Source organism: Silurus meridionalis, chromosome 22, assembly GCF_014805685.1.
Source record: "Silurus meridionalis isolate SWU-2019-XX chromosome 22, ASM1480568v1, whole genome shotgun sequence".
Classification (NCBI taxonomy): domain Eukaryota; kingdom Metazoa; phylum Chordata; class Actinopteri; order Siluriformes; family Siluridae; genus Silurus; species Silurus meridionalis.
The window spans coordinates 12,308,176-12,325,865 of record NC_060905.1 but is presented as its reverse complement, the minus strand read 5'-3'; the positions used below and the strand labels follow the sequence as shown (position 1 = coordinate 12,325,865).

General features: G+C 39.0%; 1 protein-coding gene across 4 annotated transcripts in view; it reads left to right on the top strand.

Annotated features, from left to right (window-relative positions):
• Nucleotides 1–17,690, top strand: part of dlgap3 (discs, large (Drosophila) homolog-associated protein 3) — a 155,336-nt gene that overhangs the window by 136,077 nt on the left and 1,569 nt on the right. For all 4 annotated transcript variants that reach the window (XM_046834838.1, XM_046834840.1, XM_046834839.1 and 1 more), the window contains 6 exons: nt 7,942–8,159; nt 10,495–10,597; nt 10,985–11,201; nt 12,465–12,943; nt 13,074–13,168; nt 14,406–14,854. In XM_046834838.1, coding sequence (XP_046690794.1) covers nt 7,942–8,159; nt 10,495–10,597; nt 10,985–11,201; nt 12,465–12,943; nt 13,074–13,168; nt 14,406–14,854 — 1,561 coding nt within the window. The remainder of the gene's footprint in view (nt 1–7,941; nt 8,160–10,494; nt 10,598–10,984; nt 11,202–12,464; nt 12,944–13,073; nt 13,169–14,405; nt 14,855–17,690) is intronic.

Below are 17,690 nucleotides of genomic sequence, written 5' to 3'. Positions count from 1 at the left end.
AACAAATCAGGGTGTGGAATGCGTCACCAATACAAAAAAATAGAAAAGAAAAAGAAAAAAAAAAAAAATATATATATATATATATATATATATATATATATATATATATATATATATATATATACGCACACAAACTATATGTATATACATACACATAAACAAAGTATATACTGTGTATACTCCTGTGTATATCGAGAAGAATACCAATAGTCAAAATTCCTTAGTCAGCCGCTACCTGATCTTCAGAGATTTTGACAAGGGCTGTTTCAGCAGTGAGAGCGGATGCCTGATGGAATTGTTCATTTAATTATTTACTGATAGGTGATTGTGCACCTGAGCTTAAACTACCGTTTCTAGAATTTTGGACAAAATGGCAGATTGGGAATTGGACAGAAATGATCAGTTATTTGGATCAGCAAATGGTTTCTTGAACAAAGGAGTTATTAATGCAGTCTTAAATAAGTTGGGATCAATGCCAAAGCAAAAGAACTGACAAACAGCCTTTGACTAATTAAGTTGGAAGGGGTTCTAACTGAAAGGTTAGGGTTAGGGTTAGACCATAGATTAACCCTACATTTAGATTTACGAATGAATGAAGCAATCTCATCTGCTGTATGAAGTTTATAGGTAGAGCAAAAAGAATTAAGCGAGCATGTAAGAGTGATAGAAAAGAAGGCTTTAGGTCTGGGACCAGCAGAAATTTTTAAATATTATCTATTTTTGCAGTGAAATATAAGATAATACATAATAAGTGAGAAGAGTGTTGCATAATTCAGCTGAGTGTAACTGTACAGGTGGAGAATCAGAATCAAATAGAATGTATAGAAGGCAGAATAAACAAATAGCTGCTGCTATTGATTATTTTAGTAATCGAATATTCTAACAATCATTCCATCGATTAATAAAGTAATCGAATAAGAAGTACTTTTTTTTATTAAAGAGCAATAATTAATAAGAGATAGAAAATTAGTTAGGTCTCTTAAAATGAACAAGTAATTTGTTTTACTTTTTAGAAAAATGTACATTTATATTGTTTAAATTGCAAAAGAATATCGGTGAAAACTAAACCCATTTTGTGCATTTAATAGCCATATTACATCCAAATGCAAACACAGTGTGGGGAAAAAAATCCCTCCAAAGTCACTACCTACACTCAGTTTCAAATTACTTTTAAAACGTTAATCACACTGTATGGTGTTTTTTTATGTTTTAGTTTGAAATGATGCCAAACTTTGAAAACTTTCTGTAATTTTCTTAAATCCTCTCTCCCCTAACTGTTTTTTCCCTATTCCTCTATTTTTCATTCTGCAGCGTTTTCTCAAACTAAAATTTTTATTTTTAATACATACAGAGTATGACATGCAGTGAAATGCTTTATATGACTGTCCAACATTTAAACATGAAAAAAATAAATAGAATATAAGGATTTAAAAAAATCATTAAAAATAAAAAAGTTAGGAGTTAAGGTGCTGAAATCTTCATGCTGAAGTCCACTATCAACTCCTTAGTCTTGCTGATGTTCAGGAGAAGATTGTTCTCTTGGCACCATCTCTCCAGGTTTTTAATTTCTTGTAGGTAGGCCGTCTCATTGTTGTTGGAGTTCAGGCCCACCTCAACAGTGTCGTCAGCAAACTTGATGATGGTGGTAGAGTTGGAAGTGGCCACAGAATCATGTGTGTACAGTGAGTAGAGCAGGGGGCTCAAAACACAACCCATTAAGAGCTCCAGTGCTGAGGGTGAGGGTGGGTGAGGTGTGTTTGCCCACCTGTACAGCTTCTGGTCTGTCTGTCAGGAAGTTGGAGATCCATTGACACAGCGGCAGGAGTCCCAGGACCTCCAGCTTAGAGGTGAGCATAGAGGAAATTATGGTGTTGAACGCTGAACTGTAGTCCACAAACAGCATTTTTGCATAATTCCCTTTCCTGTAGTCCAGGTGGCTCATCGTTGTGTGAAGAACATGAGCAATGGCGTCCTCAGTAGGGCAGTTCTGGCAGTACGCGAACTGTACAGGATCCAGTGTGTCTGGTAGTGATGCAGTAATGAAGTCTCTGACCAGCCTTTCAAAGCACATCATCACTACTGAGGTCAGGGCTACAATGCGGTAATCATTGAGGCAGGAGGGCTGTGGCGTCTTTGGGACAGGAACAATGGTGGACCGTTTGAAGCATTAGGGGACAACAGACTATTTCAGGGAGAGTTTGAATATCTCGGTGAACACTGGTGCTAGTTGGTCAACGCATGCTTTCAGAACCCAACCTGTGATGCCATTTGGTCCTGCTGCCTGCCTGGTATTCACTCTCCTGTATTTCCCTCCTTACATCATGCTCCGAGATGGTGAACGTGTTTACCTCTCCGGCTCTCTCAGCGTACATGCTGTTTGTGCCGCTAGCGCTGCTAGCTTGGTTAGCTGCAGCCTCAAAGCGAGCATAAAAGATGTTTAGCTCATCTGCCAGAGAAGCATCTGCATTCCCCATTTTGGAAGATGGTGTTTTATAGTCTGTGATGTTAATTCTGTGTTTACCTGTCCAGAGTGCTCCAGAGTTTATCAGGCGGTGTGTCAGTAATAATGGTTTGTTGGAAACACAGTGCTCCATGTGTAGTTAAATGGACTAAACAAAGCATTGAGGCAAATAGTTTGCCTCGATGAATTATTGTAATCGAATTACTCAAGCTATTCAAGGAAATGTTACAGCCCTAGTATCTAGTAATAACTGCAGCACATCATTGTAGTGAGATAGCAGTCCATCTGGAGTTGTTAAATAGTCTTTACTAAGGAGAGTAATACGTTAATCTATTAATGTCATTGTCAATTTTGTTCGTATTCCAGAATGAGATACTACAACATTTGACATTAATATGATTAAGCAAGTTTTAAAGGTCCAGAGATATACATATATATGTGTAAAGGTCCATATATATATATATATATATATATATATATATATATATATATATATATATATATATATATATGTGTGTGTGTGTGTGTGTGTGTGTGTGTGTGTGTGTGTGTGTGTGTGTGTGTGTACAGAATATATATGTGTGTACAGAATATATAAAATCTTTTTAGTACAGTGTTTCAATGTTTCTTCAGTCCTGGCTGGCTGTTCCAGCTGTTTGAATATTCATGTTAGAAACCAAACATGCAGGCACAGTCACACAGTCATTCTCATTGACTTGCAGATTCACCTTCATGACAAAAGGAATTAAGCAATGTTCAGAACCAGGTTATTTGAGCTGGACTGACTGACAGTTCATCACAGTGAAATATAAAGGATGTGCTGATTATATTTATTACTTATTGCTTTGAGGTGTCAACTCTGATGACTTTATCAGACTTGCAAAATATCACGTAGTAGTAATGTACACGAAAATACATTTACATAAAGTTTTAGTTACACCACATACTAACAGAGCATGCATTCTGGTGAGACTTATATTTATATTTATTTAATCATCATTTGTATGTAAAAGCCATGTTATACCTAGTTAACATAGCAGTATTATTGCACTCCTGGTCACTAAATTCAAACAGATCAGACACACATGAAGGCGCTTTTACTTTAGAGTTGTTGGAGTTTGGAACAGTATATACTATATGCTGTATATTAAGTATTCATGAGCAAAATATAGCTGAATAAATGGCTCATATCAGTTTGGATCTGAATATTTACAACTAGTTAATAGTGCTATTTTTCTATAACAGCTAATTCTTATGACAGATAATGGTATTCTAACAAAGAAAATAATCTAATTGATATGGTAAAGTTTCCTGTTAGATTATTATTTAACATTTATGGAAGAAGTCTCAGCATTTTGTAAAAGTCAGTAAGTTTTGCAAATTAGGAGATAGTTACTCACATCATCAATTACATTTTAGTAGCTATATCAATGAGCCGAACAGTGCTGCTTCCTATGTCTCTGAGAAAGTAAAAAGCTCTTCTGTCCTGAAGACACAAACCTTGCAGATGTTATATAGCATTAAATGTAGCTCTGACCAAAAAAGCAAGAATTCAAAATTTTAATTATTGACAAATCACTACTGTATAAAAGGAATGCTATCGCTGATACAAATAGTCTTTAAAAACAGAGCAAGAACATGCGCAAACACACAATAACATCTGCACACCCTTTACACAAACCTGTAGAGAGTGGCATAGATACTCTAGGGGCAGGCAAAATTATAGGTCTCTAAAAGGTCCCACCCCCTCTCATAACTGCAATTTTTTGTACTGATGCAAGCTGTGTTTCTATGGCACAGCAGGTAGCGCTGTTTGCACATCTCCCTTTACATTGAAGGGAAATACGTTCTGCTCATGTCTTGGTGCCTGATATTGCTCAGTTAAATTTTATTATAGTTCATCTATCTCTTTACTTCTTAAGAAATGTATTAGGTTATGCTAGTGACTGATATCAGACCCCAGCAACTATTATGTAGGGCAAGCTGCTGAAAAGTCATTGAGTTATGGAGTTATGGTTTTACAAACCTTTTTTAAAGTGAACAAATAGTTTTATGGTTAAGGAAACAATACAAAGCAGTAAAATTAATGAATTAACGTTTTAAGCAGAGAGACATGTCTATGTCTATTAAATTTTTCACTTCTATTTTAAGAGTCATAGGAATCTATTTAAAGCTCTGTTTGTTCTAATTCAAAACATTTCCACAAGAAAAGCTGCCATACTTAATACCAAAGTTCTGAAAGCTTGACCGATGTAATAGCAGATGGCAACAGTTGCTGGGCAGTAAAGACAGAGCTAAGAAAGTACAGCAAGGCCTCTGTAATTATATTATTAGGCTGGCTAGCTACCTAAAAAGTCTTTATAGGTTTCTCCCCAGAGCTAGTTTTTTTTTTTAGCATGTCTGCTAGTTTCTTCTTTTAATAGTCAAATAAATGCTCCAGCTGTATACTTTATTATCTTTTGTACTACTTTATACTTTATCATGAACTGTACATTTTTCAATGGTTCTCCAACATGCAGTTACAAACTGTTTAAATAAACATTCAGTAATTTCACATTATGAAAGCAGGGAATATGAGTGTGTGTAATGGCTAACTCGGCTCTTATAAAAATCAGAGAGAGAGAAAGAGCGAGAGAGAGAGGCACCCTCACTGGTTGGGCCTCCAAGTCACTGAATGGGGCAATTTTCCAAGATAGCGTCAATAATCCATCTGCTGAGCGCCTGCTTATGAGCAGGAAGGCCTTTCCTCGGAGGGCTGTAGCAGGAGAAAAATTGTTCCGACTTCCTCCAGGGACTTGTCCGGCAGACATAGCAGTCCAGTGCTTGGACCGGGCACAGCTGGTTTAATCTCTCCTGGTCTGGGGTCTGGAGTGGAGGAGGACTGAATGCCTGGAGCCTGACAGGTGGGATGACGGAGGGCTTTAGCCTTCGGGTGCTGTGGAGAAAACAAATCAGGAGTGGGTCTTTGCCCAGTGAATGCCCAGACACAGGGGTGTGATTAATTATGGACGGAGCCAACCCTTTTGCGAACTGCTCCTGCTGAACCAACTTACATCCTGGTGGAGGCTGTTTGAGAAGGGCCACCAGGTCCGTGAACCACGGACGGCCCGGCCCCCGTGGGGCTACCAGGAAGAGATGGACTCCATCCCTGCAAATTCTCTCCAGAACTCCTGGAAGCAGCGCAGCGGCGCTGGTGGATATAGGGAGAACTGCGAGGAGAGGGGCCAAGTGGAATCGTTTAATTGAGGATACGGATGCCCTGAAGTCTCAGGGGAGCCAGAGCCACATCAACACACTTTGTGAAGGTGCGGAGTGACAAGGCAAGGCTGAATAAAATTACCCGATATTGGCTTTGACCCAAAAGCGAACCTCGGGAACTTTCTGTGAGAAGGGGGGATGGATACGTGAAGGTACGCATCCTTTAGATCTACCGTGACAAACCAGCCCTCGGATCAGATCTGAGACACAACCTGCTTGAGGGTAAGCATTTTGAACCAGAGCCTCATCAAAGAGCGGTTCAGCTGATGTAGCTCTAGGATAGGACGCAACCCACCATTCTTTTTGGAAACTATGAAGTACCAGCTGTAGAACCCGGTCCCGTTCATCCCTCTACAGGTTGGGTCAGGACCTTTTGGCCAAAGCCCTCATCCTGGAGATGACAGTCCTCAGATCTGTGACCTCACAGGGCTTTGACCCAGGGCGCAGCGCGGGATCCGGCACAGGGGGAGAGCACATCTGTCTCTTCACTTGCCAGCGCGAAGTGCTGGGTTGGGGTTGAGGCTGCGCCCACCAACCAGCCCCATGAGAGCGGCGTTGGAGATATCACTGGAACGCTGCCAATTGTCTTTTGGACTCCTGGAACCTGTCAACTACCAAATCAACGGCATCGCCGAACAGGCCAGAAGGAGAGAGTGGTGCATCCAGCAGCTCAACCTTGTCCCTGTCAGGTATTTTGGACAGGGTAAGCCACAGATGTCTCTCGGTGGCTATTAGGGCGGCCATAGACCAGCCAATGGCCTTAGTGGTCTCTTTTGTGACGGCAGATCTCAGAAAACTGGCCACCTAAGGTGTCTCCCATATCTAGCTCCCGCAGCAGGTCGGCTTAATATGCCTGTAGCACCGACATGGTGTGCTGACATCCAGTAGCCTGACCTGCTAAGGCTGCTAAACCCACCAGCGCCAAGGTAGTGGGGCTGGGTGGGTAATGTCGGGGGTTTAAGGGGGGATGCCACACCCAGGGATAGCGAGCTAGCATCTCTTCAACCCATGGCATGACATCATAACCATGATCCCTAAGCCCCAGGACATTGGAATAAACCACGGTCTTGGGGATGAGAAAGGCCACGCCCAGGACCTGGACACCTCATTGTGCAGGTCAGGGAAAAATGGCAAGCCCCGATGTGGAGGCTGTGATGCTGGGAGCAAAAAAGCTTGCCCAAGGGAGGGGCTTTATGCTCACCGGCCAGCCAAGGTATATCCAGCTTCTGAACAGCACATGTCACAACCTCCAGGAGCCCGCCAAACTTTCTGCAAGATCCATGAGCAAACCATAGGAACCAGGAGCCGAAATAGCATGCTCTGCTCCCAAACAAGCCACACACAGGCTTTGTGTATCCCTTCCTATAATAAAACGGGGGCAGGGAGAAGCACACAGCCGAAACGTGTACTTGATTTTCTTAGCTGCCTTAATTTCTTTGACAAACAGACAGACAAAACATTAAATTTCACACAGAGCGTTTCATGAACAAACAGAAGCTGAAGCCGGCTTCTTTCCGTGGGCGTTTTATTCTTCCTGGTCGTGACGTCACCTTGCTGGTGACAGCCTGCCTTCAGTTTTGACTGATTAGACTCATTATTCAGAGCATGGACAACGCAGTCGTGTTCCCAAAGCATTCAGATGCAGCTTGAGGTACTGAAGGGGAACTGATGGAGATGGTGTGACATTGATTCATTTTGATGTTGCACTTTTGTTTTAAGGTTTCTGCACTTGTGACTCAATTCCTGTTGTTGTTAATGGTCCTGCATTGATACGATATATTAATAAAATATATACTTGAGTCTCCAAGTCTATAGAAATTAGATAAGTGTTTATAGATCATCTCAACTGAATAATGTTCATTTGTACCTAAGCTTTCCTGTGCTCATCCAAACACTTTTATTTATTTTATACGTTTAACACATTTACTACTGTTTGACTTTGTAATATACAGTAAGAGTTACAGCTGATTAATGATGTCACACAGAAGAGGGTAAGTTCATGTTTAAGTTTGGTTTCTCCCAGGCTTTATTTCTTACGTCATGTCATGTCAGTTTTTTGTGTCCCCTTTCACACCTGGTTTGAAGCGATTTGAATGGGAAGTTAATTGTTTTATATTTCAGTTGTAGTTAAGAAAAGGAATAACGTTGTTTTAAGCAACTTGGTGTCTCAGCTTTTTTTTACAGAACACTTAACTGAATTGTGATCCATGTGCTTTTGACAGGTTCCTTCTGATGAGTGGGGTGGAGGTGGAGTGTCAGAAATCGGAGGTGAGATCCCATGTAGACGCATGCGCAGCGGCAGCTATATTAAGGCCATGGGTGATGATGACAGCGCAGACTCAGACACCAGTCCCAAAACCTCACCGAAACGCTCGCTCATTGCTCAGAGAGATGCTTTCCGGCGTTCCATCAGCATGGACCAGCGCTCTTCTGCAGCCAAGTAAGATCACTCACTGAAATTCTGAGCAAATTAAAATACAACTCACTGAGAATTGTATTAGGGACACTTGTACACCTATTCTTTCAAGCGTTATCTGCTAATAGCTTGGCAGCAGTGCATTGCAAAAAACATGCAGATACTGGCCAGCAGCTTTGGGTAATGTTCACATTGAGCATCAGAATAAAGGAGAAGAGTGATCTTTGTGATTTTGACCGTGGCATAATGGTTGGTGCTAGATGTTTTGATGTAAGTATTTCTAATACTGCTGATCTGTGATTTTCAGATACAACAGTTTCAAAGTTTTCTCAGAATGGTGCAATAAAGAAAAACTTCAAATGAGGGCTTTTATTTGAATGAAAGACAATATGATAATGAGAAAGGTCCATATTCACACCTGGTTTGAAGCGATTTGAATGGGTAGTTAATGATTGTATATCTTCAGTAATAAAGTTGTTTTGAGCATCTTGGTGTTTCAGCTTTTTTTGACAGAACACCTGTTTGGTGCTATATGGGCAGATGTGAGTATTTCTAATACTGCTGATCTCCTGTGATTTTCATATACAGCAGTCTCTAAAGTTTACTCAGAATCGTGCATTAAAGAAAATACTTTGAATGAAAACCATGTGTTTATGAGAGAGGTCATACTGGTTCATGCTGGCAGATAACTAACCAGTCAGTATGATTGTGGTGAGCAGAGCAACATCTCAGAATGCACAACACATGGAATCTTGAGGTAAATAGGCTCCAAAAGCAGACGTTCACCATTGGGTTTCCAGTTCTGTCAGGCAAGAACAGAAAGCTGAGCCTGTAGTCGGGTCATAATTTGGCATCAACAGCATGAGCCCATGGACCAGACTTGCTTGGTGTCAACAGTCCAGGCTGGTGGGAGGTGGTGTAATAATGTGAAGAATGTTTTCTTGGCACACTTTGTGCCTGGTAATAGCAATCAATCCTCACTTGAATGCCACAGCTTGTTTGAGAAATTTTGATGACCATATGCGTCCCTTCATGGCCTCAATTTACTATCTACTAGTGGCTACTTCCAGCATGATTATGCACCATGTCACAACGCAAAAGTTATCATAAACTAAAGATGCGGATGACAATGAGTTCAGTGTTCCTTAATGACCTTTCTAGTCACCAGATCTGATACCAACACCTGTGGGATGTGGTAGAACAGACAATTCTCAGCATGATATTTCCCTTGAAAAATCCACAGGTCTTGTATGATGCAATCATGTCAGCATGGAACCGAATCTCAAAGGAATGCTTCCAACATTTTGTAGAATATATAACCCTAACCCTCTGTTATCAGCTAAACCTGCCAGCTCAAATATACCTGTCCTCACTCCTGGGAAGAAACTGTAATCTTTTCCCTCCATCTCTGCCTCTAGTATTAGCAGCAAATTTGTTTGCCTCCATCTCATCAAGTGCTGTGGGAGACAAGTACTCGTCCATAATCGACTGCCAGCTATCTTAATCATCTTTTTACAAGCCAGTCAAATCCTGGTGGATAATGCTCACAACATGATATGTTTCAATTGAAAAAATGCATCATGTTGTAAAAATAAATGCATTTAAACATACATTTTACCCTGTCTTTCATGTTACACACACATCAGGAGGAATTATTATATACTTGAGAATATTTATTATTGATATGATATATTTTTGTTATATTTTTATTAACATTCAATAACCTTTTGGCTAAAAAATTATATTTGAGTTTAACCTGTATTATAGAAAATGTATCTTTCAAACAAAGTCTATGAGTCGATTTAAGTACAGCATTACTCAACAGTTTTATTCATTAGGATCGTCAGTATCATTGGGATCCAGTATATGAAGCAGACTTTTATTCTTATATAACACACCACAATATTGAAAAATGAATGAACACATGGATAATACAATCCATATATTTCTGGTCACCAGATCTAGGCTATCTTCATAAAACTGGTTTTGTGCACAGGTGCATTGTTATGCTGGAAGAGGTTTGGGTTCCCTAGTTCAAATGAAGAATGCTACAGCATCTGAAGACACCCTATACAGTTGTGTGCCTCCATATTTGTAGTAACAGTTTGGGAAAGAATCACATATAGCTGAAAAAAATCAGGTGTCACAAAACTTTTTTCCGTATAGTGTATAATGGCAAATCACATACGTAAACTAACAAGAAAAGAAAGATTTTTTTTCACTTTATTGTGTTCTATGTTTCTGTTGTAGTCCATTTTAACTTTAATGAAACTTAGAATAGATTTTAATTAGCTTTAATTAACATTTTTATTTAATTAAAATTTAATTGACTTTTCATTTTGTTTATCACTCTTCCCAGGTATTCGTGTAAACAGTGTACAGATTCCTATTCAAACAGCCGTACCGCCCTGAAAGGACATGCACGCTCTCGGAGCTACACACGTTCCTTGACCAGCTCTCAGGTAGCACACACTCTTGCAGATAGCACTGTTCCAGACAGTAATATTGTGCCTATCTGATGAATAATAAAAGTCTCATTACTGCCGGTTGATTATCTACATCTGGCTGAGCTTTTACATAATGTGCCGCTCTTACACAAAGGCTAAGCCCCGATTCTCTGATGTCATTTTATTATTGCTTCCAGTGTCTACATTCATAGTCATTCATTACTTTTGAAAAGCATGACAAATGACCTCTGCTGCCAGGCTTCTCTTTCCTCAGGCTACAGAGTGAAAGCGAATAGAGTGTCTTTGTTTTTAACTTATAACTCATACTAAGACAACTGATGTTGCACATATGGGATGTACACAAAACCTTTTTCTTGCTCCACTGTGTCTGTGTTTCGGTAGCTGGGGGACACGTTGAATCGTCAATTCGAGTCGGTGTGCGAAAGCATGTTTGGTGAGGTAGAGTCTCAGGCCGTGGAGGCCTTGGATCTGCCTGGCTGCTTTCGTACACGCAGCCATAGCTACGTTCGTGCCATCCAAGCAGGCTGCTCCCAAGACGATGACTGCCTGTCAGTCTTCTCTATGTCTGGCCCCCAGGGGAGCATCAAGGGTGGAGCAGGTGAGGGTTGTTTGTATAGGTTGCAGGTGTGTGTGATTGTGTAGGGTAAAAGTCTGGGTAAATAGATATCTCTGCCTCAGGCTTTTCCCCTTCTCCATGAAGTAACAGGGATTACTTGAGGATCCTAATGAGTTTTTGGATCTGTCACCCCGACATTGCTGGGGAAACAGCTCAGGGCTTTAGATGCCTTTTCTTTGCTCTAACTCTTCTTCTTTAACTTAGTAGAAAATCTTCTTCAAGCTTTATTAAAGCCATGGTGAAGTGTCAAATGTGTTTATTGCCACCCACACGCACCCATCACCCACCCACACACACACACACACACACACACACACACACACACACACACACACACACTGGAGTGGAGGAGACATTTGGTCCGTACCAAAACATGCTATACATAAATACACATGTGGACACACACGGCGAAAATCCATTAACCCATTGTTGAGCAGAAGGATGACCACTCCTTTTAAAAACAATTATGCTCTGTTTTTTGTTAAAATTCATGCAAATCAAAAATTCTCCATGAATAAAACATGTTTTCTGCATGTGTTCTGCATGTGTGTGTTCGTTTGATGTGTCTTGCTCAGATGAATGGTTCCATGTGACCAAGCGCTCTGACAGGCAGTGTGATATAGTACGCAGTCTTGCTGTCAGGGATAAAAAAAAATGGTTACAGGAACAGAGAAGCTTAGAGGGTTTATTTCTTGGCCTTGTCTTTAAATGGCAAAACAAGCTGTCTAAATGAAAGGAGTTTTTTCATGAATTTTTCATTTTGTAATGTAGTTTTTGTGATTGAAATATTTACTGCATGCTTTATGTCAGAATTGGGGAATTGAAAGTCAAAAGATGTGTGCAGTAGTTATGCAGTGACAACAGAGGCATGAAAGGGAATTGCTAAAAATCAAAATAGACATTTATAGGAATAGTTTGGGGCAGTAATAGAAAGCTATTTTTCATAAAAAAAAGAAATATATTTTTGGACTGTTAACTTGGGAAATTAATCATTTATAATATATAAGGCATTATGCTCACAATGTTGGAATTTACAGCACATACAGTACACAGTAGGTGGAATTGTACATACAAAAGTAAAGTTATTCTACAGTATATGAAGTTATTGTATATAAAATCAATTATTTAAAAGCATGATGAAAGATAAAAGATTTGAAGAAAGAATAGACAGCTTAAGTTCAAGCGACATAAATAATCCAAACATTAATGATAATTAATAATAATTAATAACATATATTCTTCTAGTTTTCCCATACAGAAAAGGTCCACCTCCACTTCCGCCACGCATGACTAAGCCCATGATCTCAGTAACAGCACAAAGCAGTACTGAGTCTACTCAGGATGCCTACTTCCAGAGTCGGCCCAAACTGCACAGTAATTCTATGGACCTGAGCGAGAGCTCTAGAGGGGCTTACTACCCAAGTGTGAGTGGAGTGCGAATCAGACAGAGCAGCAACTCCACAGAGAGCATAATCATGGATGGTCGAGCCTTGAGGGACTCCAGCTATGTGGGAGGGACAGGAGTCATGAGGCCTAAGCACAGCGCTTCAGCTGAAAACCTGCTAGAAGGGACCAGGGGGCTGAGGGAGCGTGGTGGAGGCAGCCTGGGCAAATCTGCCTCCCTTCCCCAGACCAGCATCATGCTGAGCAAGACTGTTAAGAGCATAGAGGAGCAGAAGCAGGAAGGCAAAGGCCGCAAGTGGAGACCATCTATAGCCGTTCAGGTTGGGAAAAATGTGAAAAGCATACCTACCCTGATTTTTTTATCCTGCAATAATTTGAGCAAGAGATGAGCAGCAATGCTTTTTCACATGCTTTTTCTTTACTATATCACCCATTCTGTTTCTTTTCTAGGTGGATAGCTCTGAGACTTTGTCAGACTCAGATACAGAGGGCAAAGCGCTGAGAGAAGTGCACTCCATTGGAGTTCAAGTGGAGGATGATAAAAGGTATCTGTTCTCTCATTTGCACGTTTCTATTTCTTTTCAGTTCAGAGTTTTTACTGGGTTGACAAACCTATGGGGGTTGTGTGGAGTGTAAATCACACACACACAGTGGAGTATATGTGTAAGGAGCACAGAGTGTGCTGAGAGGGTATAATTAGGTCTTATGTGACATGCCACATTGTGTGAAAAGATGTCATAGTGATCCAGGCGGGGTTACTTAGCTCATTACCCCATGAACCACATTAAAGGATCGTTTGCCCCCTTCAGGCTTGCGGATATGAGGTCACAAGGAGGGGTCTCTTTCTTTTCATCAAGACGAGATCATGTTTGACTAGACCTGTATTTTGTAATTGTTAATATATTAATTGTTAATTCCACATCTAATAGACTTTAATACTGTAGGACACGTTTATCCATGCTCATTCATGCATATGTATGTCCTCCTTCCTTCCTACTTTTTTTTTCACTAAATGGTTTTGTCTTGCTTTTTGTGCTTTTGTGCTATTCTGTATAAACTCTGTAGACTGTTGTATGTTTAAATAACAGGAAATTAGCACTATGAAAACTTTACAACTTTTTTTAAATTTTACAATTTTTATTGTATGCTACATTATAGACTAATATAATAATTGCATTAATTAAATTATATTGTTTTTTAATCATTTTACATCAGTGGAATTCAAAATGTAGGATTGCAGTGATGTAATACTTATTAAAACAGCTATAGCACTTTTCTGAAAAATTTTCTGTTTTCTGAACCCTGTTATAATGATGCTGTGGTCAAAGATCCAGTGTAATTGACTCTTATTGACTGTTATTCCTTTCTAATTGGGCTCATGTTGTTATTATAGGCACAAAGTATAAATTCACTAGGGCTAATCTTTGGCATAGAATATTTTCCCCTGACCGATTGCTTACTATTTGTTCTTGATTGTATGGTTAATTGAGAATGCTTTTTAGAATATTAATATCACACCGAATAATGTATAGGCCTAATATAAATATACTGCAGTTTAAAGATTGGTCTGAACAGCAAATGGAAGGTGTATAGACTATATATTTCTCTTTCTTTTTTTTCAATTTCAACTTTTATGACTGCTCAATATAACACTTAGATTTATTCATATTTGGAATATTCAGTGCAATATATTTACTAAAATAAATAAAGAGAATGATCAATATCACACATACATTAATTATTTTAGGGGACTACTATTTTAATATTTGTGATTCTTCACAGACGAGCTCGATTCAAACGCTCAAATAGCGTGACAGCAAGTGTGCAGGCCGATCTGGAAATGGAGGGTTTCGGAGCTCTGAGTGTTCCAACGCAGGACAAGGGGCTACAATTCGGTTGCTCCTTCCAGCGCCACTCATCAGAGCCTGAGTCAGAATTTCGCTCCACGGTACACACGCAGGGCCAATGGGCATACCGGGACCACTACCATGGTGCATACTCCGGTGAGCCCTCTGGTTTGGAGCTGAGGGCTCTGCCTCAGACACACACTGAGCGATCAGTGGCAAGTTGGCATGAAGGCCCACGCAGCTTGCCTGATTCAGGCCGAGCTTCACCATGCCTCCGAGATGGAGAGTTCTTCCTTCGCCTGCTGCAAAATGAGGTGGAAAGGATGGAGGGATGGTGCCAAAGCATGGAACGAGAGGCAGAGGAGAATGAACTGCCAGATGATGGTGAGTAAAAATGGAAAGAGGCAGGGCTGTCCAATGCCACAAAGACTGGTAAATTTATGTGATTTAAACAATGAAGCAACATATAATGATTTTTTCTAACTAAGCCAACAGAATTTTAGAGGGTGTGCCATACAGCGCCTTATTTTGCTGTTTCTACTTCTTAAAATGTCAACTTGTAACGACTCTAACAACTCTTTGATCTGTAAAGAACATTTACCAGAATAGTAATAGGCATTGACCTTATTTATCAAAGCTACAAAGAAATGCAGATTTGCAATCCAAGAAAAAAAAGTCTGTGTTCAAATCATAAGAGTGTTGCATGGCAGAAAGATTAATGCTTATTTGACTTAATTAATCAACTGATTGGGTTTAATTCCTGCCAATTATTCCTTTAACCTTTACACTTACCTAACACTTTATCATAACTAAAGTAATACTGTGTAGGGTCTCTCTCTGCTCTTCAAAAAGCCTCAGTTCATCACAGCATGTATACCATATGTTTGTGAAACAGATTCAGGTCCATGTTGACATGAGTTCTTAAGTTCATTCAGATTTGAATGTGCACTTTTTTGCTATAAATCACTTGTTCTGTCACATCCTAAAAATCTTCTATTGGATTCCATGACTGGGAAAGTCACTGAAAAACACTAAAAATAAAACCATTTTGAAAGTCTTTGGCTTTGTGACAAGGTGTATTATCATGCTTAAAGTAGCCATAAGATGATTGTAAATTGTGGCCATGAATGAAAATACATGATCAACAACAATACTATAATAGGATGTGGCATTTTAGCTATGATTGGTTGGAATCAACGGGACTAATATGTGTCAAAAAAGCATTCCCCAGATCATTACACCACCTCCACCAGGCTGGAATGCAGACACAAGGCTGTTGGTGGCAAATTCTGACCCTTGCCTCACATAGTCTTCTCCTGTTTTAGCTTGATTCAACAAAATGTGCATTCTGAGATGCTTTTCTGCTCATTTTGCTGTGCAGAGTGGTTATCCAAGCAACTGAAGCCTTTAAGTCAGCTTGAATGAATCTAGCTTATGACCACTGACATCATTCATCAATAAGGCATTTCTGTTCACGGGTCATTTTTTTGCACTGGATATTTTTCTGTTGTGTATGAAAATCCCTGGTGATAAGCAGTTTTAGAAATACTTCAATAAACATGCATGGTACAAACAATCATGCTACTGTCAAAATCACTGAGATCACATTTTCCATTATTCTGATGGTTGGTGTGAAAATGACCTGAAGCTACTCATTTGGTTATTGCATAAATGAGTAGGTATATAGGTGTTCCTAATAAGTGTTCCATTCATGCATAATTAATTATACATTAAACATGTCCCAAAGGATCTAAGGAGTTTCAAAAGTGAGCAAATAAATGGAAAGCATCCATCATATCAAGACACACTGACATTTTGAGTACATTTGAGTACACTTTTTTTTTTTGGATCAGTTAAGTGCTTTAAACTTAGGAACATAAAACCTTTCATGGCATGCAGCTCAGTTTATCACTACAGGTTGTGGACACCAACAAAAATAGATGTCTACAAAAAACTTAAAGCACACACCCTACTATACAATACAATATAATACTAAACAATTAGTCCTGTCAATCAATTAAAATATTTAATTGCGATAAATTGAATGATTGTCATGAGTTATCTTAAAAAAGGTTTTTAATACTCTAATCAACAAGGGCATGGGCAAATATGAATGCTTTATGCAAATGTGTTTATCATTTAGTGAAACCAAACTCAACACAGAACATGAAGACAAAATATTCTTGGAAATGTTTTAAAGTGATTGTGTTTTAAATAACGTAAATCATTAGGACACCAAACAGAACTTAAGCTATGTTTCCACATGGACGGTATTAATTGCTGGATGTGTGCATCATGGCGGATTTTGGTGCTTGATTTGAGACTTGGCACATCAGTAAAACAAATGTTTAGTAATTTAAATTATTTTTCATATCAGTTTTTTTTTATCCTAGTAAAGAAAGGATGTTTTAAATAAATGTGTGTTGCAATAAAGGTATTAATTTTGCTTTATATTTATTTATTTATTTATAATTGCATGTTAATAAAATTAGTGCTGTTAAAATTAATTTGCGTTGACAGACCTAAAGATAATATAATATAATATAATATAATATAATATAATATAATATAATATAATATAATATAATAAGCTTAAAATATATTTAGAAATTATTTAATCATTTTGTAAAACATTTGTAATGATATTCAGTTCATTTATTCAAGGCTCCATTTCTAGGTCAGTTCTTGGTGGTGCTTCTTGTATGCAAATACACCTCAACTGAAAGACTAATGAGCTGATAATGCTCCATGTCTGCACCTCTAATTTCACATTTACAAATTACACGTTGACACTAAACCCTATATTTCAGTGCAAGGTTCGTGCGTGCACAATTGTGATTATCAGGCATAAGAGGGGTCAACAACTGACATGCATATACCTGAACACAGCCTTGTGAACTAACATTGCACTGGAATCTTAAGCTGTCTGACTAATTAAACTCTTGTTCAATTGCAGTCTTTCTTTTAGCCTTTAATATCTTGGCTTTACAGTTATCACCATAGTCTCTTCTAGCTAATCTTGATTGGTTCACATATATGACAATGATCTCAGCTTGAGATATGGAAAGTGTTCTATCATAACTGCTGGTATCATGCCTACTATGAAATTGCAAACAAATGTTACTAGTCGTAAGATCCCTAACAATTAGACATAACAATTGCAAATTATTATCTGGTAAAAAAATTTTCACGTATGCAGGAATCCTGCTTGATATATTTT